The following is a 26,202-nucleotide window of genomic DNA, read 5'->3' on the forward strand; positions in this document are numbered from 1 at the left end:
TGGTTCGTATTCGTGTGATAAGTACCTGTGTGCTGGCCCGCTCTATGCGTACCAATATATATATGTATATTTTTTATTTCAATTGTCCCACAAAAATTACAGGTTTGCGCCAGCAGATTTTTTTTTGGTTACTACCGTAAAGTCAGGTTACTTTAGCCCTGGAGGGTAACTTTGGCCATTGAGATTTACTCGGTCCAGGTTATATTATTGCAATATAATTATGGAAATATGACATGAGGTTGGTTTAGCTAACCTTTGACGTTTTTGTTTTTATTAGACCCTTTTAAATGAAGTTTTTATGTGGGTAAAGTTACCCTCCATTGGGTCAAAGTAACCCGAGTTTACGGTACCGCTACTTATTTTGACATAATTTGTTGCACATATGTATATTTAATTACACAAACTGGTCTACCGCGATATAATTTCATTGTTTTTACCTTAAATTCCTATGCACGACGCACTACGACGTGCTGGTGCAACTCAGCTGAAACGTCGGAATTTAAGTTGAAAACAATGAAATTATATCGCGGTAGACCCGTTTGTGTAATTGAATATGTGTACCAGACCAGAGGGCTGGCCAGTATTTTGCTCAACGGACTAGCATTGCCATACAACGTGGCAATGCGGCCAGCCTTCTGGGCACACTGCCCATCGGCAGTGACTTGGGGGACGTTTTTTATTTACGCGAGTTTAAAGTGTTAATATGATTTGTTACAGCTTTAAAAATGGAAGCTGTAGTGTTCAACGGTGGCAACCTCACCTTAAAGTATGAGACCAACTACCCGGTCCCTAAGGTCGTCGAGGACACTGATGTCATCGTGAAGGTGCATTACGCGGGAATATGCGGCACCGATCTGCACATTATCAAGGTAAATGGTCAAATTATAATTATTTTTATACAAATGCATAGAGAAATATTGTAAGAATAGAGTGGTCACTCCATACATCAGTTTTGGTACCAGAAAGACGACTATTTTCGCAGCCGACATCTACCATCGAGTAGCGGAATCATAAGTACCGTTACTTGAATTCTTCTCTATTGTCGCGACTCACGAAAATTTATCAGTACTGCTAGACGACAATAGATGTCGCGACGATCTATGTAAATAATTACATATACTATATTTGTTCCCAAAGTTGAATAACTAAATTATATTGTTTGTATCTAGGGCGAGTTCCCCGCACGTAAGGACTATCCCGTGGCCATGGGTCATGAGTTCAGCGGCGTCGTCACGGAGGTCGGGAAGGCTGCCAGTGCCAACTTTAAAGTGGGCCAGAAGGTCGTCGTGGACCCTAACAGGTAACCTTCGGGCTTAGTTCTTCCCAAGGACCTCCCGCGAACCTGAGTTCTGCGTCATTAGCGAAATAAACTTTAATATCAGCCTGTCAGTTGTTCGTAGCTGTCAAATTTTGCGTTTAACTGACAGGCCGATATCGTTCGGCGGACTGGTAATCAGTGGGCCCCTTAAGAGCCATCCCACGCTAGCGTCTCTAGAGCGTCAGCGTCTAGTCAACTCTAAGACTGCTGCTTGACTGCGTAGCGACGCCATTTTCCTCGGTGCTGACTAAACGCCGAAGTTTAAAAGTCGCTAGTGTGGGGTGGCTCTAAGGACTCGGCCACGACATTGAGCGACTTGCGACTGCGGCAGCGATACCCATATATGGGAGCGAGACCCAGTGGTCGGCTCTTTTGTTACCTATGGTTGTCGCTGGCGCCGCCATCAGTCGCGTAATGTCGCGGCCGAGCCGTAAAGCGGTCATTTCTTTCATTTCAATGCTCATGATTCCACTTTTCGAACCCATTACACGTGTGCTTTAATTTTGGAATCTTTCGCTTGCTTACCGTTGTTTATAAACAACAACTTTGCCCACTACAGGCGTGGATCACTCCACGATTTCGTTTCGTCGCTACAAGTACATGCGGCCCACACCAATTTTTGTGTATAGCAGTAAAGGTTGCTACGCACCGCTACAAAACGGACGCTCGCGCTTGTGCCACCTAGCGGTCATATCTGCAGTAATAGACGCGTTTTGTTAGAGAATGAACCTTCTATACATACTACTATTATTAATTCTGTGCCCACTTGTGAAACAAATAACTTTTGTTACAGTGCTTGCAACAGGTGCGATTTCTGCCGCACAGGAAACTACCACTACTGTCTGACCGCCGGTATTAACAACACCATCGGGATCTGGCGAGATGGCGGCTGGGCCGAGTACGTTCGTTGCCCGGACACGAACGTCTACGCGCTCCCGGACGAAATCACTACTGAACAAGGTATGAATAAATTTATTTTATTTATTTATTTGAGTGTCCCACTGCTGGGCAATGGCCTCTCCTCTGGCTCTCCGTAACTCCCGATCTTATGCTTCCTCCGGCCAGGGGCCCATTTCTCGAACGATATTAGACTAATATAGTCCACGAACTGTCAAATCGTATGGGTTGCCATGACAACACACTAATAATATTAGACTAATATTGTTTATATCTGTAATATAATTCTGTTACTTACTAGTTTAATTCCTTAATTCTTTAGCGCTAGATAACTGAGAAATTTTTGGTAATCGTTTTTGTGTCAGCCTACGATACAGGCCTAGCCTAGTGTAGGGGTCACAGGTAATTTTTGAGTTCCATTTTTTGTATTGTGCAGTGTCATGTAATGTATATAAATATGTATAACAAGTGACATTCCGTTGTCACTATGAAAAGCACTGTATAATTACTTAAAATTGTTAATTGACCTGAATGGAAATAAAAATTTTGAAATTTTTGTAATTTTTTTAAAATTTTGAATTTTTTTTTTAATATCGTTCGAGAAATGGGCCCCAGTTGTAAAGGAAGGTGTCGAAGTCGTCTCGCCATCTCCTGGGCCTACTCCGCCCACGCTTCTCTACCGGCATCCACTTGGAGGCATGTTAGCCCACCTATCCGGATGCATGCGATAGACGTGGCCGGCCCAGTCCCATTTGAGCCTGGCGGTTAGTAAATAAATATTAGGGGACATCTTACACAGATCAACCTAGCCCCAAACTAAGCAAAGCTTGTACGATTAACAGGAAACGAATATTCACTTTATCAAATTTATTCATCAAAAATCAAGCAAAATAACTAAATAAGTAAAGCGAATACAAGTCAACTGATGACAAAATGTTACAGATTATTTTCCTTCTAGACTTTTCTTAAGAAATTGAGGGTACGATTAATATTTTGTCCTTATTTCATTGACTTTGAAAGATTCTTCGCATTTTCTTCAGATATATTTCCTCTGATTTCGTCTTCTTCCTCACCTTCTGCTTTATTAACTTTCCCCAATTCATGATGCCGTAGCGCAAGATAAAACAAACGTAGCCATTCTTTGCCATGCAACCAGCTGCTTTCGAAATCTACTAAATTTTTGTTTGAATAACAAATTGTTGACAACATGTCACAAATGTCTAGTTTTTCTTCTCGACACATTTTCCAAATGAAGTCAACTTTGCGCTCTATAGATTCCAGTTCTTTTCGAATTTGGTCTACTTTAGTATCTTCGCAATTAGGGTCTGACGATGTGCTGTTAGCTGGCTGGGTACGTAAAGTAATACTGGCAGGTTCTGACCAGTATTCGCTTCTATTAGGGGTAAGTTTAGATTTACTGTAAAGTTTAATATCGTAATGTTTATTAGGGCAGGGAAGTTGAATCAGCCCTTTGCAATATCCATAACCAGCTCTAATGTTGTCCATGCAAATCACTCTTAAAGATGAATGGTTCAGCTCTCGTTCAGGCATTCCTGGCAGCTGACATGTCACTTTATACACAAAAGACGGCAGCAACGAACTGCTTCTAGTTCTAGTGTCAAGTTCTTTCCAAGCCAAATCGACGCTTTGCGAGTTTTCTCTGACCAATTTCAAATCATCGGGAGACTTAGTTTTCGTAATATGATCTCTGTTGATATGATAAGTCTCATTTGAACAATATATGAAATTGCAAGACTGCATTACGAAGGTAACATTTAACGGCAATTTGTACCATATTTCGGTTATACTCCATTCACTGCTTCTATTTTTCTTATCCACAATGTGATCCTCATAGATACGTATTGATTTCTGATCTGGGTCTACGTAGTACATCGTGAAGTTTGTATACTTACTTAATACGTCCCAATAGCAATTTATTTGAAGATCGTATTGAATGCACCAAAAATTTTTTGCAGTCGGAGGATGGTCGATATAAACATCTAAACTTGCTTGCCCAAACTCAGGCTCATGTTTGCATGTATAATAAAAAGAAGAAGTAGTTTTTTCGTTATCTTTATAAACAATAGTGTTTTCATTTAGCTGTATAGTTTGTACGCTGTATGTTGTTCTATCCATGGTAAGTTTTGCATTTCCCGAGCATATTACTTCATAATCTTCGCCAATCGGCACAAAATATGTGACTTTATTCTCCGTCCGTTTATGACGTAAATTAGCTGATCTTATAGTTATTGCTGGTATTACACTCACTGATAGCTTCGCTGTACAATTCGTTTTTACATCTATGCACTTGTACATGTAAAAGAAATCTATATTAGGCTTCTTCGCAGTCACCTTTATCGTAGTATCATTAACTATTTCTGTAGCTACGTTTTCTTTCTTCCCAGTTCCTTCAAATGTGATGTTTAAGTTTTTGGAGTCGTTTCCATTACATATGATAGTCACATCATCCCCATATTTAGCATAAAGGGAATTGAAATTGTCACCATCTACATCTTGGATTTTACTTTGATTGTCACCCGCGGTTCCAGAGATGGTCACCCCCGGTCCGTGACAGGCGCTCGCGAGGCGCAGCGCGAGCGCACACAGTATGACAGTGCGCATGTTTACGCAGACTAATTGGAACCTTGTGATGTCAGTCTTTTTTATATATCTCCCAATTGGCATATTAGGCTTATTGTCAATAGGGATGTGATGTGAGTGGCTTTAGATAATAATATGCCGCTCCTTTTTGCTAGAGTTTAAAATTTTCCCATATTCTGCATTAAATAACTAAGGGGAGGATATACTAGGCTTGGAATTTGGTAAAACGATATCGCATCCAAGAAACGCATCTAAGAAAGGTATACACTTCAGCCAGGGGCAGTTTCACTATAGGATTGCGGCCAGACCATTTTGTACATATTCCATATTCCACAATCGATCCTGAACTTCTATTGTGTAATAAGTAAGGGTTCCAAATTCAAAAAAAAAACAACTGTCACTGGGACTCGGGAGGTTACAAGTATATAAGTAGTCTAATCCATCAGGTTGGTAACTGACATGGTAATTGAATCAATCATGCACAGATTTTAAAGCAAATTACTTTAGCCCTGGAGGGTAACTTTGATTTACTCGGTCCAGCCTATATTATTGCACTATAATTATGGATGATGCCAGAATGGTTTTCGCTAACCTTTGACTATTTTATGTTTTTTATTAGACCCTTTTAAATGAGGTTTTCATGTGGGTCAAAGTTACCCTCCATTGGGTCAAAGTAACTCGAGTTTACGGTACAGTCAACAACAGAGCTATGAATACAGGCAAAGTGCCAAAAATATGTATACACGACCTTAATGTACAGGCAATAAAGTACTGTATACATATTTTAACACTTTGCCTGTATTCATAGCTCTGTTGTTGACTGTACTCATGGTAGTTATAATAATAAAATAACGGTAAAGAAACTAGTACACACTCGTTTCAGAAACATTCAAACTATTAAAAAATAAAATATGCCCTACATAGTTTGCATGCCATATTTTGGCTAAACATGTGATACTTACTAAATTAATTGACTTTTGACATCTGTACGCAATTACCATCTTCTTCTTCTTCTTCCTCGCGTTTTCCCGGCATTTTGCCACAGCTCATGGGAGCCTGGAGTCCGCTTGACAACTAATCCCAAGAATTGGCATAGGGCATAGGCACTAGTTTTTTTTACGCAATTACCATGTTTAAGCAAATAAATATTTCTATTTCTATTACTAGAAAAATCCCCTCCTTACATCCCTACTGTTTTGATGTTACTTTATCGTCCGCGTTCGATGCACTGCGAGCCGCAACAAGGTCTTTTCATATCAAAGTCAAAACAATAACATAATGGTATTGAAATCGGCCTCCGTACAACTCTCTATTAATTTTAATTTTTAACAAGCAGAAACGTCTGCGAACGATGCTACTTAGGGCATACTGAAAATTCCTGGACTGGCCACTTATTTAGAAAAAATCCAGAAACTTTCAGTAAGCTTAGAATAAATAGTGGAAAAATTACTGTCTAGGGTGAGACTTGAAACTTGAGGTCCAGAGGCCGTGAGTTCAAGTCTCACCCAAGACAGTATTTTTTCCACTTTTAAATTTATTCTAAGCTTAACTCTCTATGAGCTCAATAATAACTAATTTAGACATGAAAATGACTAATACTAAAATTTTGCAATTAAATATTAGTTAAATTAGTTTAGTTTATTCGAGATTAATTTTTGTTATGGAAAGAGATACTTACTAGGTATTAGTTTATCTATGTTACGTAAGGTAAGATGTAGGTAAGGTGTTCGGGTAATTTCGGAAATTGTCTAATCTCGAAAATCATTTTAAACAAAAACCACTCCTATTCCGTTGTATTAAGAATCCCTTTTCAGACTAATCTGCCACTTTTTTAGTGTTTCTTCTTTTCAGATTTACCTGAATACACCTTATTATGAAATCGTGACATACAATACAATACAATACAATACAATACAATACAATACAATACAATACAATACAATACAATACAATACAATACAATACAATACAATACAATACAATACAATACAATACAATACAATACAATACAATACAATACAATACAATACAATACAATACAATACAATACAATACAATACAATACAATACAATACAATACAATACAATACAATACAATACAATACAATACAATACTCTTTATTGCACACCTCACATACTCGTAGTCAATCAATCAATCAATCAATATTTTTATTTGTTAAACATAGGTACATAGGTGTTACAATTAATTACTTAGTATCACTACGTCTTACCAGCATTGGGTATACAAATTTATTTGCGTTGGTAAATTTAACAATAAACTGCATGCATAAATCTTACCTTACTCTAAACATTAAAGTAGTTTACAATAAATGTATATCATAAATATAAAATTATTTTCTTCGCAAGTACGCCACATACTTATGTCATATCAAATATTATTGGTTCTTCTTCTTCCTCGCGTTATCCCGGCATTTTGCCACGGCTCATGGGAGCCTGGGGTCCGCTTGACAACTAATCCCATGATTTGACGTAGGCACTAGTTTTTTCGAAAGCGACTGCCATCTGACCTTCCAACCCAGAGGGGAAACTAGGCCTTATTGGGATTAGTCTGGTTTCCTCACGATGTTTTCCTTCACCGAAAAGTAACTGGTAAATATCAAATGATATTTCGTACATAAGTTCCGAAAAACTCATTGGTACGAGCCGGGGTTTGAACCCGCGACCTCCGGATTGAAAGTCGCACGCTTTTACCGCTAGGCCACCATCGCTTCAATATCAAATATTATTGGTATAAAACAAATAACATTTACGTCACGTTACGTTACGGGTCGGGAAGAAAATCTCACTTCCTGGCCAAGGCAAGACGTAAAACTTTATACAAACCACGGGCGGTAATTCGTAAAGCCCCAGATCGCATATTTATGGCCCTCACCTTCGGTTCGGACAAACACCTGCGATCTGAAGCATATTTACGAATTTACCTCCCTAAGGTATGAATGTACTATAATGTAAGTAGGTATTACATAATAGACTGATAATGGAAATAATGCGCTTACTTACCTTATCTCTTTAAAAACTAGTCATAAACACAGTTTATCTCTACAATAACAAACACAGATAAGACACACACGCATTAATTAATTGATTGGCTTTCTGATCATAATTTTCATAATTTAATTACTACTTTTATACTGTATTTTTATAACTCTGTATCTTTAGGTATTTAAATAAAAGTAAACCAAATAAATTGTATATTTTCGGGTAGTTATAACAAACACACATACACAGGTTTTGTATTTGGTTAACCAACCAAATATAAAACCTGGATCTGTCACTGAACGATCTGATTTTAACCATGGTCTAATAAAACATGGTCTTCCATTCCCAGAGTGACACGGGCCTACGTCACAATAACATTGCCACTTTATTTCAACATAACATGTTACATGGGTACATTATACCCATGGTTAATAAGTTAAAATATTTCTTTATAATTTTATAATTTTCATTTATATGTATTTTAGCTTAAAATTTACAATAACACGTCATTTTTAATTACTCGTTAGCAATATCTTCCGATTCACGAAAGAAATTTCAGACTTTCGGGTAATTCTGTTTATACTACTGGCAACACAGGATAGCGCTGTGCACATTTGACAATTCGGATCTAGATAACTTCATGCCCTGACCGTCATCCTTGTCGAACGCGTGTTAATTGTTATTTCCTTCTAGCTCAGTGTCAGCAGTCACAGTGTTTTCCAAACTTTTCACGTCGTAAGCTTGGTAATTAATGTGTAACTGTGAATTAGTTTTTTAAACGTTTGTCTTGTATAGATAAATAAAGTTTAATTTAATACATTAGATTTGTTTTATTTTACTATGTTTCTACATGAATAACTTAAAATTAATGCCGTTAAAATAATTTTCACCGTTGGTTAAAATTCTCCCACATTTCAAAGTTTGAGAACCTGTAAACAGCATGATGACGTAGGCGCGTGTCAGTTAGGTCATACGCGAATCTCGGAATGGAGTACCAGGCGGAGTATATTATTATACCATGATTTTAACCTACATTATTTGATCATCTACCCTCAACTGGTTTAAGGAGCCATTTGAGGGCAGATTTTGTTAACTTTTATTTAAATACCTAAAGATACAGACTATAGGTCTTTCTAATTTATTTAATTTAAAATTAGGTACTTAATTCTAATTTTGTTTTGCTGTAATCAATTTAATTATTAATTAAAGTAAACTAACTAACTAATATGGCTCAGCGATCCAAAGAGGGTCTTGGCCTCCGAAACCAGAGCACGCCACTTTTCCCGATCCTGCGCCGTTTCCTGCCAATAATCGGCTTGAAGAAAACTAAACTAATATAATTCCATCCACATTAAAAGCGCTCACTTGATCTACGTTTACAAGTAAAAGATATATAGAAGTTACTTCTTTTACGGTTATTGTCAATGTCTGACCAGTAATATATGATCATTGTCAAGAGGGCGCTGTTATTCTCATGTATAGTATGACAGTTCAGATTAGTATCAAAAAATTAGTTCCAGTAAAATTCCACAACATGGCGCGTGATCATATATTACTGGTCACGGTCAGGCTTTAAATTTGAATTTGATTTTGTTTGATATTTTACATTTAATATTTGCTTCGGGTTAGTGTGGTGAAAATTTTTGTGTTTCACTCGGGGGCAAATTTTGTTTAACCCTCGTGCTTTGAAACCCTCGCAACGCTCAAGATTAATTTTTTCGAACCACTCGCTACGCTCGTGGTTCAATTTTGGAATCTTTCGCGTGCTCGGGTATCAATATTAGCACGAGCGGTTAAACAACAATTTTGCCCCCTTGTAAAACAAATAACTATTTTTGCAAGTGCGTCAAATATATCATATCAAATATACCATAATATTCAATATAACAAATAACATTAATAATATATTACATAATGCACTTAAGATAATAGAAGGAAGGCGCTTACTTACCTTATCTCTTTAAACTTGCCACAAATACAGTTTATCTCTGCAATAACAAACACATTAAATCTTGTGATTGACTGACTTTCTGCTCATAATTTTCATAATTTAATTAATACTTTTATATGTACTGTATTTATATAACTCTGTATCTTTAGATATTGAAATAAAAGTACTTAAACAAACAATTTGTACATTTTCGGATACCTAGTTATAACATTTATTGGTTAACCAACCAAATACAAAACCTGGATCTGTCACTGAACGATCTGATTTCAACCTACATTATTTGATCATGTAATGAGTTCATCTACCCTCAACTGGCATAAGAAGCCATTTGAGAGTAGATTTTGTTTACTCTTTTTTAAATACCTAAAGATACAGACTATAGGCCTTACTAATAATTTATTTAATTTAAAATTACTTAATTCTAATGTTGTTTTGCTGTAATAAATTTAATTATTAATTTAAAGAAAACTAAACTGATAATAAGAAAACTAAAATAATTCCATCCAGCCACATTAAAAGCACTCACTTGATCTACGTTTACAAATAAAAGATATCCCAAGAGAAGTTATTCCATCCACATTAAAAGCGCTCACTTGATCTACGTTTACAAATAAAAGATATCCCAATAGAAGTTACTTCTTTTACGGTTATTGTTAAAACCTGACCAGTAATATATGATCATTGTCAAGAGGGCGCTGTTATTCTCATGTATAGGGTGACAGTTTACTTTAGTATGAACAAATTAGTTCCAATCATAGTATAATAATATACTCCGCCTGGTACTCCATTCCGAGATTCGCGTATGACCTAACTGACACGCGCCTACGTCATCATGCTGTTTACAGGTTCTCAAACTTTGAAATGTGTGAGAATTTTAACCAACAGTGAAAATTATTTTAACGGCATTAATTTTAAGTTATTCATGTAGAAACATAGTAAAATAAAACAAATCTAATGTATTAAATTAAACTTTATTTGTGACGTTATCTATGAAAAGGGACCTTATTGTCGATGGCGCTTACGCCATTATAAACGATGCTTCGATATAAATACAAGGCCGCGCGACGCTGTGCGGCGTAAGCGCCATCGACAATAAGGTCCCTTTTCATAGATAATGCCCCATTTATCTATACAAGACAAACGTTTAAAAAACTAATTCACAGTTACACATTAATTACCAAGCTTACGACGTGAAAAGTTTGGAAAACACTGCGACTGCTGACACTGAGCGAGAAGGAAATAACAATTAACACGCGTTCGACAAGGATGACGGTCAGGGCATGAAGTTATCTAGATCCGAATTGTCAAATGTGCACAGCGCTATCCTGTGTTGCCAGTAGTATAAACAGAATTACCCGAAAGTCTGAAATTTCTTTCGTGAATCGGAAGATATTGCTAACGAGTAATTAAAAATGACGTGTTATTGTAAAATTTAAGCTAAAATACATATAAATGAAAATTATAAAGTTATAAAGAAATATTTTAACTTATTAACCATAGGTATAATGTACCCATGTAACATGTTATGTTGAAATAAAGTGGCAATGTTATTGTGACGTAGGCCCGTGTCACTCTGGGAATGGAAGACCATTTGAAATATCAAACGGTGTCGTCAACGCCATCTAGCTGAGCATAGGCCAAAGGTGTGGCGCCATCTATCCGAGAATGACTTTTTATTGATTTCCGAGGCACGTTTTTTTCCTTAGACTTTATTCGTCTTATAAGGAGTTACATATGTCTTTGATAAAGTAATAACACATTAAATTGGTTTAATTTACAGGAGGTCTTTGCGAGCCCTACTCATGCGTCGCTCACGGATTTGACCGGGCGGCCCCTCTGCAGATTGGCAAAAAGATACTCGTGGTCGGAGCTGGCATCATTGGTAATTATACTAATTATTATACTAACACAACAACAACAATAACAATAACAACAACAACAACAACAACAATACACAACAACAACAATAGAGAAATAAATAAGCATAGAGTGCTCCCTCCATACATCAGTTTTGTTACCAAAACGCCTATTATTTTCGTAGTCGACATCTAGCATCAAGTAGCGGAAATATCAGTACTGCTACTCGACACTAGATGTCATGTCACAGAATAAGTAATCGTTGGTAATAGTATTATCATACAGAACGGCCACGCACCGCCCCGCCCCGACTCGCATTACCTCGCCCCGCGACTGGCCGCGACATGAATCTGGTGGACTTCTGGCGTCCTCTCAGTAAAGCGACTTACCCACACAATGACGCGTGTACAGACGTGCCGTGCATACATATAAACGCAAATGATTTTTGATGTGTGGCGTGTCCACCCTGTAGTCATGTGTGTCGCTACTGACGAAAAGTTGCTCAACTAATATTACATGCAGAAGTTGAAAATAGAGTTCCGGTTAATCCGGCCACGGATGTGTCACAACAGGCACCGCGCTAGTTGTGGGCATGTCCAGTTGGGCATGTGCTTCGGCAGAGGGGAAATAGGGATTCCCGGTGTTGCTCGAAACTCTTCTTCACGTTACCCCGGCATTTTGCCACAGCTCACGGGAGCCTGGGGTCCGCTTGAACTAATCGCAAGATTTGACGTAGACACTAGTTGCGAAAGCGACTGCCATCTGACCTTCCAACCCAGAGGGGAAACTAGGCCTTATTGGGATTAGTCCGGTTTCCTCACGATGTTTTCCTTCACCGAAAAGCTACTGGTAGGTAAATATCAAATGATATTTCGTACACAAGTTCCGACTCATTGGTACGAGCCGGGTTTGAACCCATGACCTCCGGAATGAATGTCGCACGCTCTTACCGCTAGGCCGTCTAGCGCTCCCAGTGTTGGTCGAAGCTCACGGCAGTTTAAATTCGATGATGACACCTTTAAAATGTATTCCAGGCAACTTGTGGGTGGCGGCGCTCCATCATCAGGGCCACCGGGAGGTCACAGTCTCAGAGATGAACCAATCCAGGCTAGATATCGTCAAGAAACTGAGTAAGTATACTTACATATTATAAACTGAATTATAGCCGGTCTAACAATTTTGTCTGTAGCAAAAGGAGCGAAATTCAAATTTTCTATAGTAATAAAACCCTACGCGCCTACATTTTTAAAATTTGCCGCTTTTTAGGGTTCCGTACCCAAAGGGTAAAAACGGGACCCTATTACTTAGATCCGATCCGAAAGATCGGTCCGAAGAGACCGTCTGTTCGTTTGTCTGTTTGTCTGTCACCAGGCTGTATCTCAGTTGAAATTTTCACAGAATATGTATTTCTGTTGCCGCTATAACAACAAATACTAAAAAGTACGGAACCCTCGGTGGGCGAGTCCGAGTCGCACTTGTCCGGTTTTTCTACCGACGGAAATGGCTTGACATACTATGGATACCTATCATATACTTACAATACAAATACTTACGGTTTGCGTTAAGCATCATTTTGTATGAGATTTTGAGTTTCCAAAACGTGCCGCTTGGAGCGCTGTTTAAAATCCCATACAAAAATAGACTAGCGCAAACGCGTTCTAGGAAGAATTCAGACCCCGTAGCCACTCACGTGCTTTATGCAACTGTAGTAACACGCTGTCACCCTTATTTTATCATAATAATAGAGGTCACTGAAAAATATCAATCATGTGAGTGGGTAGACTAGCCAACATGCCAATCGCTAACGCTCCGGAGCGAACGAAACGCAACTGTCACTGTCATACCACTCACACCAATATGGAAGAGTGATAGAGAGACAAAGCGATTCGATGGCGAAGCGCAAGCGATTGTCACCTTGGCTAGGCCGCCTGTATTTATAATAAAATCATACGTTCGAGAGTCGCGATCGCGCCATATAGTATATACATATGTGATGTTATCTATGAAAAGGGACCTTATTGTCGATGGCGCTTACGCCATTATTAACGATGCTCCGTTATAAATACAATGCCGCGCGACGCTGTGCGGCGTAAGCGCCATTGACAATAAGGTCCCTTTTCATAGATAATGCCCCATATATAGTCAGTGCTCCGTGGTCGCACCAAAACGACTGAATGGATTTTGAAGCAATTCACCAGGAGGTTTTTTTTAATTTCCAGACACTGGATTCCGGCTCATCTCCCCTGACGTGCTCGCTAAAGAAGACAAACTGTACGACATCATCGTTGATTGCACAGGTAACTAATAATAATTATTTACGGTACATGTGCGGAAAGCAGGAATTTCGCAACGGGTACGTCAGGAGCTACGAATTAGAGATGCAACGGATAGTTGTTTGGTCGGATACTGGATACCGGATATTTGGCCTGACCATCGGCCGAATATTCGGTATCCACTTACTTACTCCTCTGGCGCAGCGACCCAAAGTGTGCCTTGGCCTCCAACACGACTGCTCGCCACTGCGGGCTCAGCACGGTTCCATTTTTATCGACTATCACTATGCGCGTCCCTTTCGCACTTACATACTTGTTAGAACGTGACAGGCATGGTGACAAGGGATAAAAACGCGACCGTGCTAAGCCGCCCTGATCCCGGTCCTGTGCCGTTTCTCGCCAGTTCTCAATCCGTAGCTCGCGCAGGTCAGCGTCCACCACATCCGCCCATCGATACCTAGGTCGGCCGACCGGGCGGCGTCCTATCCCTCAAACGCTCTTTTCACCGCCCGATCACCTTCCATTCGCTCAAGATGGCCGAGCCACCGAAGCCTTTGCGCCTTTGTCACACCAATGATGTTTGGTTCAGCAGCTAGTTCTTCAACTTCGGCGTTTTTCCGGATTCTCCAACTGCCATCGGGTCTCTGCGTTGGGCCGAGGATTTTACGGAGAATCTTCCTTTCGGCCACCAACAGCTTACTCTCCTCCTTTAGAGTTAGTGTCCAGGCTTCACATCCGTATGTTAAAATAGGTCGTATTACGGTCTTGTAAATTCGGATCTTAGTTTTTCTGCTGAGAAGTCTGGACTTTGTGCAGAGCTGCGCCGCATCGCAAGGCATTTTGAATGCGAATGTCGATTTCTTCGTCACGGGTATTGTTGTCATTGATTGTACAGCCTAGGTATTTAAATTTGGCCACCCCTTTGAACACAGTATCAGTACGGAACAGTATTCGGTATACGGCCACGGAATATTCGGCCAGCGGAAATATACCTACATTTCGGGTTTTCAGGTGCTCATTGTGCAGGTGTTGACCTGTTTCGTAGTGGACGTTTGCGCGGACTCATTTCTAGGTTCGAAATGAGTGCGCGTGCAAGTGAGTGGAATGTTTAAATTGTTTTAAAATAATAAACGAGTACGATTATGACCGTGACTGTTTCTTATTCCAATCTTGTTTACTCCGAAATCAAGCAAAATTACTATCCGGTATCCGGCCGGATAGTAACCCACTATCCGGTATCCGGCCGGATGTTAAAATAATGGCCGGTTAGGCCGGATACCGGATAGTAACCGAATATTCGGTGCATCTCTACGAATAACTAACTACGAATACATCTTAGACTGCTCCAAAGTAAAAAAATCGTAATTTGTTAATTTCTTCGTAACCGCCGACACACCGGTTTCGGTACACCGGTTGTTATGATACTCTGTATACGGGTTCTAAATACCCTATTGCATAAGTACAGTCGACATCAGATATATTGGAGCGGCTAAGGCGCTCACAAATATCTGAACACGCCTCTATTGTATGTAAACACTTTATTGTACATAAGACAGATTAAATTACAATGAAGTAAAATATAATTATATAATGTACAACGGTGAACTAGAGGCTACTGTATTGTCAGGGCGTTAGAGTGCGTGTTCAGATATTGTGAACACCTTGGCCGCTCAAATATATCTGAAGGTGACTGTACATTCCGGCTTTATCCAATGGCTCTATATACTCTGTATCTTTAGGTATTTAAATAAGTAAACAAAATCTACCCTCAAATGGCCCTTAAGCCAGTTGAGGGTAGATGAAAGCATTACATGATCAAATAATGTAGGTTAAGGTGGTTCTCCTTATGCGAATTTCATACAATTTTATTGGTCAATTTTCTCTTAATACGTAGATTTACAGCACTTAGAACCTTGATGTTTAGGTAGTGCATAATCGTCTGTCGTCGCCAAGTTAAAAATAATGACCAATTATTCAATATTTTTAATTAAAAACCATTTGAAAAATGCGAAGATTTTAGTTAAGCGCTTGTTTGTGTGAGTGATCTTTACACTATCCATGTAAAACAAGATGGCGAGATTCAGTTTAATAATAACCAACATAGATGTCACTTTAACACAGGTGACCTAACTAAGTAGTGTCTAATTTACTCAATAGATGGTAATAACGTAAGGGTATATAATTCACAAAATATGTTGTAATAGTTTAGCTTACAAACCATTTCCGTTAAAATTTGATCCCTACATTAGTACATGTAACTACCTAATCGGAGGTCAGGCCAGATTTGCTTTCTAAGGGTTTCTAGGAATTTTCGTTAATCAATTATCAGTTCAAAACTGGGATTGGTAGTAAGGTGATAATTTTTCAATGATTTTAAATAAAAATTATATATTCCTAAATTATAAATGAATTTTCATTGATTTTACAAATTTATAAGATCATAACATTTATAATAAATTATTATTAAGTCCGCGAGAGTGTGAAGGGTACTTATTCCATAGATAAGCTGTGCGTTTTTCTGCATACGTTTTTTTAAACTACCTACCTACCGCTCTATTTTTTTCCCGTTCACCGTAAATTAGACTATTGTACGCAAGAGTATTGTGGTTGTGGTTTACTCGCTGGATTTATTTATACGGACGCCTAAACTAAAACTCATTAACAGGCTTTTATTAGGTCGACCTGTATGTAACTAACTATGTACTTAATGGAATCTAAGGTAACTAATTTAACCATCTTCCAAGGATTGTAGCGTCATGAAAATTGGCAGCTGTATGTAGTTCTGATGACAATACAATAATATGGTACTGTCGAACTGATCTGATGATGGAGACAGGAGGTGGCCATAGGAACTCTCGACCTGTATGTAACTAACTATGTAATGGAATCTAAGGTAACTAATTTAACCATCTTCCAAGGATTGTAGCGTCATGAAAATTGGCAGCTGTATGTAGTTCTGATGACAATACAATAATATGGTACTGTCGAACTGATCTGATGATGGAGACAGGAGGTGGCCATAGGAACTCTCGACCTGTATGTAACTAACTATGTAATGGAATCTAAGGTAACTAATTTAACCATCTTCCAAGGATCGTAGCGTCATGAAAATTTACAGCTGTATGTAGTTCTGCGGGCTCAGCACGGTTCCATTTTTATCGACTATCACTATGCGCGTCCCTTTCGCACTTACATACTTCGGCTGCCCTAAGCAGAAAACAAGTAACTCGAAAATTTTCAAAAACGGTTTTTTTGGATTTTCGGAATCTACAATTTCAGGCGCATCTTTCACCAAAAAAATAATTGTAAAATAATGTGTAGTTTTCAAAATATTCATGTTTTTAAAATCCGAGTATCTTTTTTTGACCCTGTATTCTACGCTAAATTCAAGTATATGTCCCATTTCTACGCTAAAGACAAGTAACTAAACAGAGATACTTGTAATTCATATAGATGACCGAGATACTTGAGTTTAGCGTAGATGTTCGTAACTGCGAATTAGTTTATTACAATGGTAAAACAAGTATCTCCCAACACAATCTGCGATTTAGGTTAGAAATTAGTCACATAGTTATACAAAAGGTACCTTGTTTAAAGACATACATAGAAAACAAATTTGCTTAGAAATATTCCTGTCAAAGGTGAAAAGTCTGTGAAATTTAAGTTTGAAGAAAAAGTGTTGTTAAAACAATTAAAATTATCTGTATTGTCTACACTGTAGACTCTACAGTAATGAAAACAGAACACTAGAATACGCCAAAGAAAGAGGAAATCATAATTATGCCGTATCCGTGCCAAAGGTTTTGGGAAAAATTAGAAACAAACAACAACTGACTGTATTCAATTGACCAAAAGGGAAATATTTAATCCAGGAATAATGCCAAAATTTGAATTTTTATAAAGACACTTATTATGTGGTAAAGTGAATCATCTGAGGTCAATCTCGAGAAGTCTATTAGTAGAGTTCGACCAAGAAAAGTATGCAGAGATGTTGAGAGCACACCAGTGCCTGTGTTATTTATATGTCATCATTTCATAGAAGTTTGACGTTTAAAATAACACCTGCACTGGTGTGCTCTCAACATCTATGCAGACTTTTCTTGGTCTAACTCTACTAATAGACTTCTCGAGATTGACCTTGTGCTGTCAAAATCTCTGCAGACTTTTCTTGGTTTAACTCTAGCCACTAAAGAGATCCACCAATTACTTACCATATTAATATCAGCAAAATTTCATATATGGTTTTATAAGAAATAGGTAAAACTGACTTGAAGGATTTAATTAGATTTTTAATTTGTTGCAAGTAAAGTTAAATAGTAAATAAAGTAACTATGTACCTAAGTATGTATTTATCTATACATGTATGTATATAACGTCGCCTAGTACTCATAGTACAAACTTTGTTTAATTTGGGGCTAGGTTAACCAGTGTAAGATTGTCCCCAAATATTGATTTTTATGAACTCACGAGCTCTCACCATTCCATGCACCTGCCTCATTCCTATCAAACACGTCTGTCAAATAGGACTATAAAAAATGCAAGTCGGGCTCGCCCACCGAGCGTTCCTTACAAATTTAGTTATTGATTTTTTTATTTTTTACAAATTTATAGTTTTCAGATTATTCCCTGTACTTATAATGTAATACAATATTACTTGCCAAATTTCATAGTTCTAGGACAACGGGACTTCTCGTTGACCTAGCTACCTACTACCCACCTACTTAGGTACCTTTAAATTTTGAATCCCTTGAGAATGTCGAAATTTACTTACGTATTTTGGCATAAACCACCGTATCTTTTTTTTACGTTAATGTAGGTGTTTGATTTTTTTCTACATATTTAAGGGAATTTAGACCTGAGTATATGGTTTTAATTTCAACTCGATACCTCCACGTGTTTCCGAGATAAAGGATCTTGACTGACAAATGGACGGAGGACGGACGGACAACAAAGTGATCCTATAATGGTTCCGTTTTTTCCTTATGAGGTATGGAACCCTAAAAAAGAAAAGTTCGGAAGCAGGATCCTGTAAGGTACCACCCATCCACGAAGACAGAGAGTTTGTTGAAGGAATGGGTCATCGTATCACAAAATAATCTCTGAAAATAAATAAAATCGATGAAATAGGTACCAATAACCATGTGTCAGAAGGTACGAGGATGGCAACATCAATCACTAATTAAAAAAAAGTCTATTTTCCAATAGAAAAGAACTTTAAAATATATAAAAAAATATATTATTTTTTCAAGCGTTTTATTATCTAACAGGGATTTTGAAGTCGATAAACCTGAAAGAAATAAAAATCAGTTTTCGGTAGCTTATGTTATTAGCTTTCATTTGGTACCATTTTCTTCAGAATTGCATGAAAATTGGAAAAGTTATTGAGCGGAGAGCCAAATATGTTTAGTATTTAAGAAGCTAAAATGCTTGCTATTTCCAAGCTAAACACGAGATACTTGAATTTGTGTAGAATGGTTCTGAGATTTTCGGGCAGTAAACTACACAGACAACATTTTATGCCTGTACAAAGTTTAATATACAAGAATAACAAAAAATAAAGTCTGTATAAGCTTAATTTTATCGCCTTTAACATAATGGTATAAACAGATGTTACATTTTAGACCAAATACCTAACAAAACTGACAAATTACGTTTTTTTGCTCTCCTCAAAAATTTGACAAAACTGGGTTACTTGTTTTCTGCTTAGGGCAGCCGACTTGTTAGAACGTGACAGGCATGGTGACAAGGGATAAAAACACGACCGTGCTAAGCCGCCTGATGACAATACAATAATATGGTACTGTCGAACTGATCTGATGATGGAGACAGGAGGTGGCCTTAGGAACTCTGTGATGAAACAACGCAACCTAATTGTGTTAGGGGTTTTTAGAATTTATAATGAGTATTAGTTGTCTGTCGTAAGAAAAGTATAGTCAGCGATAAAAGCTTGTACCAAAAATGAAATTTTTGCCATAAACTTATTTTACATTTTCGGTAAGTACCTAATACATGTCAAGTCATTACGGTAATTAGTTTCTACGTAAGCATTTTTTGTCTTCGGTACCTACCTGCTCTGCTATTATTATTATTATTTTAAAAAGTTTAAGAGAACATGTCGACATTCGTACTTTTTTGGAAAGCTGAGGAACTCATTTCTGTATTTTGTACGCAAAGTGTCATACTTTTTTTTAAAGTAATGCCTTAAAATGTTACAAAGTTTGGGGAAAATTACAAAAACATTGTGACTTCAAATCCTTTTTTTTTGAAAATTTTGGAAAGTTTTGGCAATCTTTTTTTATTTCACGTAATCAGTAGTTTATTGGCTATTAGGTGAATGTTTTTTTACGTCCAAATTTGAGTAGTTTTTTCACAATTACCACTTTTTAGTCGAAAGGCGGGTTTTGTAAACAAAAAACTAAAAACTCATATAACTTGAAAACCAATGAGTTTTGACCCCTGGTTGACTGGACTTAAATCATTGCAAATGACCCATAGAATAACCCTTTCAAGGAATACGGCGAAGACTAAGACTCCGCTGTACGTTTGATCGTCCGTCCGTCTTCCGTTGTCGTCCGACAGTTGAAATTTTCATACAAATTATGTATTTAATATTATAGGACATTTATAGGACATTTTTACACAAATTGACTAAGCCCCACGGTAAGCTCAAGAAGGCTTGTGTTGTGGGTACCTACTCAGACAACGATATATATAATATATAAATCCTTAAATACGTAGAAAACAACCATGACTCAGGAACAAATATCTGTATCATCATACAAATAAATGCCCTTACCAGGATTCGAACCCGGGACCATCGGCTTCATAGGCAGGGTCACTACCCACTAGGCCAGACCACACCACCATTCCGGGTATTTCTGTTGCCGTTATAACAACAAATACTAAAAACAGAATATAATAAATACTTAAGTGGGTCCCATACAACAAACGTGATTCTTTTTCCGTTTTTTGCTTAAGGCCGGCGCCCCACTTCTGCGCACGCTACATCCACGGCCCACGTTTTAATACAAACCGTGGGCAAGCCCACGAAATTTTGTATATGGTCTAAGATCCCACATATATGGTCGACCTTCACCAATACGTCTGATGGATGAAACTTATATTTTATGAAAGAAAATATGTTCCAGAACATAAATAAATAGGGTTGCCTAAAGAAATATGGTCATGGCTATTTTTAATAAATTTTTGAAAAAACATTTTTTCGTCAAATTTCACCGATTTGTCTGACGATCGAGATAAGTTTCAATGGAAAGTATACAACTTGTACAACATAAATCAACTAGGTTGCCTATCTTTTTCCGATCACTATTATGTGGTTGCCGTGTTTAAAGAGGTGATTTTATATCGATAATTGCACTCATCTGTCTGAAGCTTGAATTATACATCAAAATGATGGTAATTTTATTGCAAATAGAATGGTATAGGGTTGCCTGCAAAAATCCGGTCAAAAATAAGGGTTGCCAGGCTTTTAAATAAAATAAGAAGGAAGGACTTTTAGCGATAACTCATAAACGGCTTAACTAAGCAAGTTTGTTTTAATTTTATTTGAATGAGTTCTTTAGGCATGATTTTTGTCATATTTTTTGGACCAATGGTTCAAAAGTTAGAAGGAAAAGCCATTTTTTTTCTTTCTAAACGATTGTTTCCGAAATGATTCACTTTATCAAAAAATGTTGTTTATATACCCCTATTTATTTTGAATGGTCTATCCAACGACACCCCACACTATATGTTTGAAACGATAAAAAAATTGTCACACACATTTTGTTTCTTTCAAAGCGATTATTTCCGAAAATATTCACTTAATCAAAAAATGTTCTTCCAAAACCCCTATTAATTTTGGAAGACCTATCCAACGACACCCCACACCATAGGGTTGAAACGAAAAAAAAAAATCCTCACATACATTTTGTTTCTTTCGAAGCGATTATTTCCTAAAATATTCACTTTAGCAAAAAAAAATTTTTGAAGAACCTTATTCATTTTAAAATTCATATCAAATGACATATCACAACATAGGTATCAACCGAAGAAAAATAAAAAAATGTATGTATCCATTTTTTTCGCTTCAATCCCATAGTGTGACATGTCGTTGGATAAATATGCAAACAATATAATATATATAAACAAAAAATATGAAAAAAATCATGAAAATAGTGCCTAAAAAACTCATTCAAATAAAATTAAAACAAACTTGATCAGTTAAGCCGTTTATGAGTTATCGATAAAGTCTTCCCTTCTTATTTTATTTAAAATCCTGGCAACCCTTATTTGTGACCGGATTTTCGCAGGCAACCCTATACCATTGTATTTGCAATAAAATTGCCATCATTTTGATGTATAATTCAAGCGTCAGATAGATGAGTGTAATTATCGATATAAAATCACCTCTTTAAACACGGCAACCACATAATAGTGACCGGAAAAAGATAGGCAACCTAGTTTATTTATGTTGTACAAGTTGTATACTTTCCATTGAAACTTATTTCGTTCGTCAGACAAATCGGTGAAATTTGACGAAAAAAAATTTTTTTTCAAAAGTTTATTAAAAATAGCCTTGACCATATTTCTTTAGGCAACCCTATTTACGGGTCATCCATTAATTACGTCACACGAATTTCTAGGTTTTTTTACCCCTCCCCCCCTCCTTGTCACACTTGGTCACATTTGGCAAACCCCTCCCCCCTGGTGTGACGTCACATCAACGAAATCGGCAAATATTTATTTAATATTTTATCAAAATATTTTTGACAAAAGAAATATTAGTAATTTTATAACCCAAAACTGATTAAGAAATAAAATTAAACGAATAAAAACGATTATCGTTTCTAAGACTTGTTATTTAAATGTATATTGGCGTATAAAATAATTTAAATAAATTTTCGGTTACTGATGAAGTTAAAGTGACGTCACAAAGTTTGTGACTCCTCCCCCTTGTCACAACATGTCACATTTTCTTGACCCCCTCCCTCCTCCTAAACGTGTGATGTAATTAATGGATGACCCCTTATTTATGTTCTGGAACATATTTTCTTTCATATTTTCATAGTTTCATCCGTCAGACAGGTTGGTGAAGGTCGACCATATATGTGGGATCTCCTACTAATAGGAACGTGGGTCGTGTACATAGCGTGCGCAGCAGTGGGGCGGCGGCCTAATGGTACGGAACCCTTCGTGCGCGAGTATAAATATGTATAGGAATATATAATATAATCGATAAACGTTTATGGTTTGTCACGATGTGTGACATTCGTATTTAATTCTTTATATTTTTTTGCACCTGGTCCTGTCCTGCAAACTGCATCATGCATATCTACTTCAGATTCTTTTTGAGTAGGCTAGGCCGATCATCATTGTTTATTGTGTATTGCATTTCCATGTTGCTACATAAAGGTGTTACAATACAATTTCGAGTACAGTGACATGGACCCTGTAAGGGCACAGCAATTCTTATTCTAAAATAACAAATTAATTCTAGGCATGTCAAACAAATTAAAATAGGTAATAACAAACATTAAAATATATAATAATATGTACATACAGTCGACGTCAAAGATATGTTTACATGTTTGCACCTTACTCCCTTGTAATAAACCGAAAAATGTAAACATATCAAAGACGTCGACTGTACATAGAAAAATTCGCCCTTGCCGCCGTGACCTAGCAGAGGACGCTGGTTCGATTCCACCCCGGGGCACTGGAGGCCTTGGTCACTTTTTCTTAAGCCGCGTCTCGATATCGCGCGGCGGCCGCGCAAGCATTGTTCGACCGCGGCAAATCTGTATTTTGGCTCGTGAGCCATTTTTGGCACCATCTTGAATTATAGCGCGGCAGCCGCGCGCGGCAAGCAATCCGACGATCGACCAGTTTGTACTCAGGAACCATGGACGTACGTCGTCGTGCAGCTGCCGCTTTAATAATTATTTATCATATTGTTCACAAGAAACCAAAACGGAAAGTTCGATGGTGGTAACAACATGGTGGTAACTAGTGGGAATAACCTCCAAGTTACATATGAATGCAAAATTTCAGCTCAATCGGAAATCGGGAAGTAACAGGCCTATTCGGATTTCGAGATAATCACAAGATCTTGCAACGATTTAGAGATCAACTAGATCTACATTAGATATCGACTAGATGTGACTTGGATATCTAAGTCATAACTTGTCGAAATCGTTCAAGAGGACCTCCAGAATCGCGGAAACGTCAAAGGTCATTGGGCGTTTTTGACCCGCTTTATGAACTTTCCCGTACAGAGACCAAACTAGTTTTAAAATAGAGAATTTAATCTCACTTTTTTAAATATGTAATTTTTTTTATGTATCAACCGGCAGAAAAAAGTTATTCAACAGTATGTGTACGAGATAGTGTTAGGGTCAGTTGCACCAAACTGTTCGTACCGTTAAAGAGTTCGCTAATTTTTGATGTATGGAAAGTTTCATAGTAAGGCGCCGGGGCGCGCCGGCTGACGTTGATCAGTCTGTCAAATGTGGTTGGTGCAACTGGCCCTTAGTGTTGTGTGTTGTTATTGGAAGAAATAGTATTCAAAACTATTACTGCTCGTGTATACAAGGCCATCGCACTACCGTCGGAAGGGTTTAGGCGGAGTATGTCACTTTCTTACGAGGTCACTTTCGAGCTAGGTCACTTTCTGAGGACGTCACTGTCTGAGGACGTCACATTCTGGGTTTGTCACTTTCTGTGGTCGTCACATTCTGAGTACGTCACTTTCTGAGAACGCCACTTTCTGAAGACGTCACATTCGGAGTTCGTCACTTTCTGAGTACGTCACTTTTTTAGCATGAACGTGCACCGTGCGCCTGCACGAACAATGGATACCAGAAATTATATTAGCGGTACGGTATAAGGCCACTTTTATGTATGACATACAGAATGTTTTTTCAGTGACCATTGAAGGGAAATACGAATCTATAGACGATAACAGGAAACTGTCGTTGCCGTTTGGATTCAGACGCCCGTTATCCTCTATAGATTCATATTTTCCTTCAATGGCGACTGAAAAAACAACCTGTATATGTCATACATAAAAGCGGCCGTATGCCGTACAGCTGATTGCTGGTATCCATTGTTCGTGCAAGTATACGCTTAAATCTTAGTATAAAAAAGTGACGTACTCAGAAAGTAACGCCCACGAAAAGTGGCGTTCTCAGAAAGTGACGTGCTCAGAATGTGACGACCTCAGAAAGTGACGAACTCAGAATGTGACGTCCTCAGAAAGTGACGTCCTTAGAACGTGACCTAACTCGAAAGTGCCCTCTTAAGAAAGTGACATACTCCGCCTAAACCGTCGGAAGCTGTGCACATGCTGCAAGCGTAGTCTATTTTTTATCATGGGCCAGGCATCAAGAAGTGATTGACGCGCCTGCTGCTGCCTTTTTAGACGAATTAACAATTGATTTTGATCAAGCAGAATAAAAATATTGTTTTTTTAGAACTGGATTTTATTTTTGTTCCTATTGATATTAAACAATATAACAACAGCAACGTAATCTAACAGCAGCTATTCAAAGTATATTTGAAATAATTCCAATAGTTCTGACTTAATTCATTGCAAAAATGCTATAATGATGAGAAATGATTTTTATTTTTTTCTCAATTCTCCCATGTCTTGCAAGAATGCGACTCATACCAGTGGGTAGCAGATACATTTACCTACATACCTAGCCCTATTTCGTTTGTGTACGCTGTGGGTCATATGTCCGAACAAAACGCCCAATGACCTTTGACATATCTACCTTACAAATATCTTTAAATTATCCGTATTGTAACTTGTTGAAGTCTAGTAGAAATCTAATTCATTTTCCGAATCGAGCCGTAAGCCTAAATTTAGCTTTCAAGATTTGACCTAGATACACTAACTAACATACATAGTAACAGGGCAAATTTAATTAATTGTTTTTTTTTTATATAAGTTTTAGTGTTTTGTTATAAAGTTGTATAAATGTTATTAAATAAATAAATAAGCTTATTAATTGTAAATAATATAAAAACTTAAGTATAGTAATTTCATTTTAAGTAACTTTAAAACTAGACTCAACTAGTCTCAACTAGATTTTCTTAAAATTTATTATCCTCATTCCTTATTAGTTAATATTATCTATTTTGATCCTTTTTAGCTGATCATCAAACACAAACATCCGCTACCGATATCCTGCCTACGGGAGTGAACTCCTAAATATCACCTGGCCACAACAGAACCAGTGAAAATGAAAAAAATAAGTACCTATTTGTAAATATACTCAAATTTGGTAAAATCATATGTT

The 26,202-nt window shown here is 37.5% G+C and overlaps 1 protein-coding gene across 1 annotated transcript in view; it reads left to right on the top strand.

Annotated features, from left to right (window-relative positions):
* The first annotated feature begins 719 nt into the window (after positions 1–719).
* The window catches only part of LOC134803755 (uncharacterized), a 33,720-nt gene continuing 8,237 nt past the window's right edge, over positions 720–26,202 (top strand). Inside the window, exons 1-6 of the mRNA XM_063776591.1 lie at positions 720–869; positions 1,170–1,300; positions 2,112–2,278; positions 11,548–11,649; positions 12,659–12,754; positions 13,844–13,921. Of these exons, the coding sequence (XP_063632661.1) occupies positions 726–869; positions 1,170–1,300; positions 2,112–2,278; positions 11,548–11,649; positions 12,659–12,754; positions 13,844–13,921 (718 nt within the window). The 5' untranslated portion in view covers positions 720–725. The remainder of the gene's footprint in view (positions 870–1,169; positions 1,301–2,111; positions 2,279–11,547; positions 11,650–12,658; positions 12,755–13,843; positions 13,922–26,202) is intronic.

This window comes from Cydia splendana, chromosome 27 (assembly GCF_910591565.1).
Source record: "Cydia splendana chromosome 27, ilCydSple1.2, whole genome shotgun sequence".
NCBI lineage: Eukaryota > Metazoa > Arthropoda > Insecta > Lepidoptera > Tortricidae > Cydia > Cydia splendana.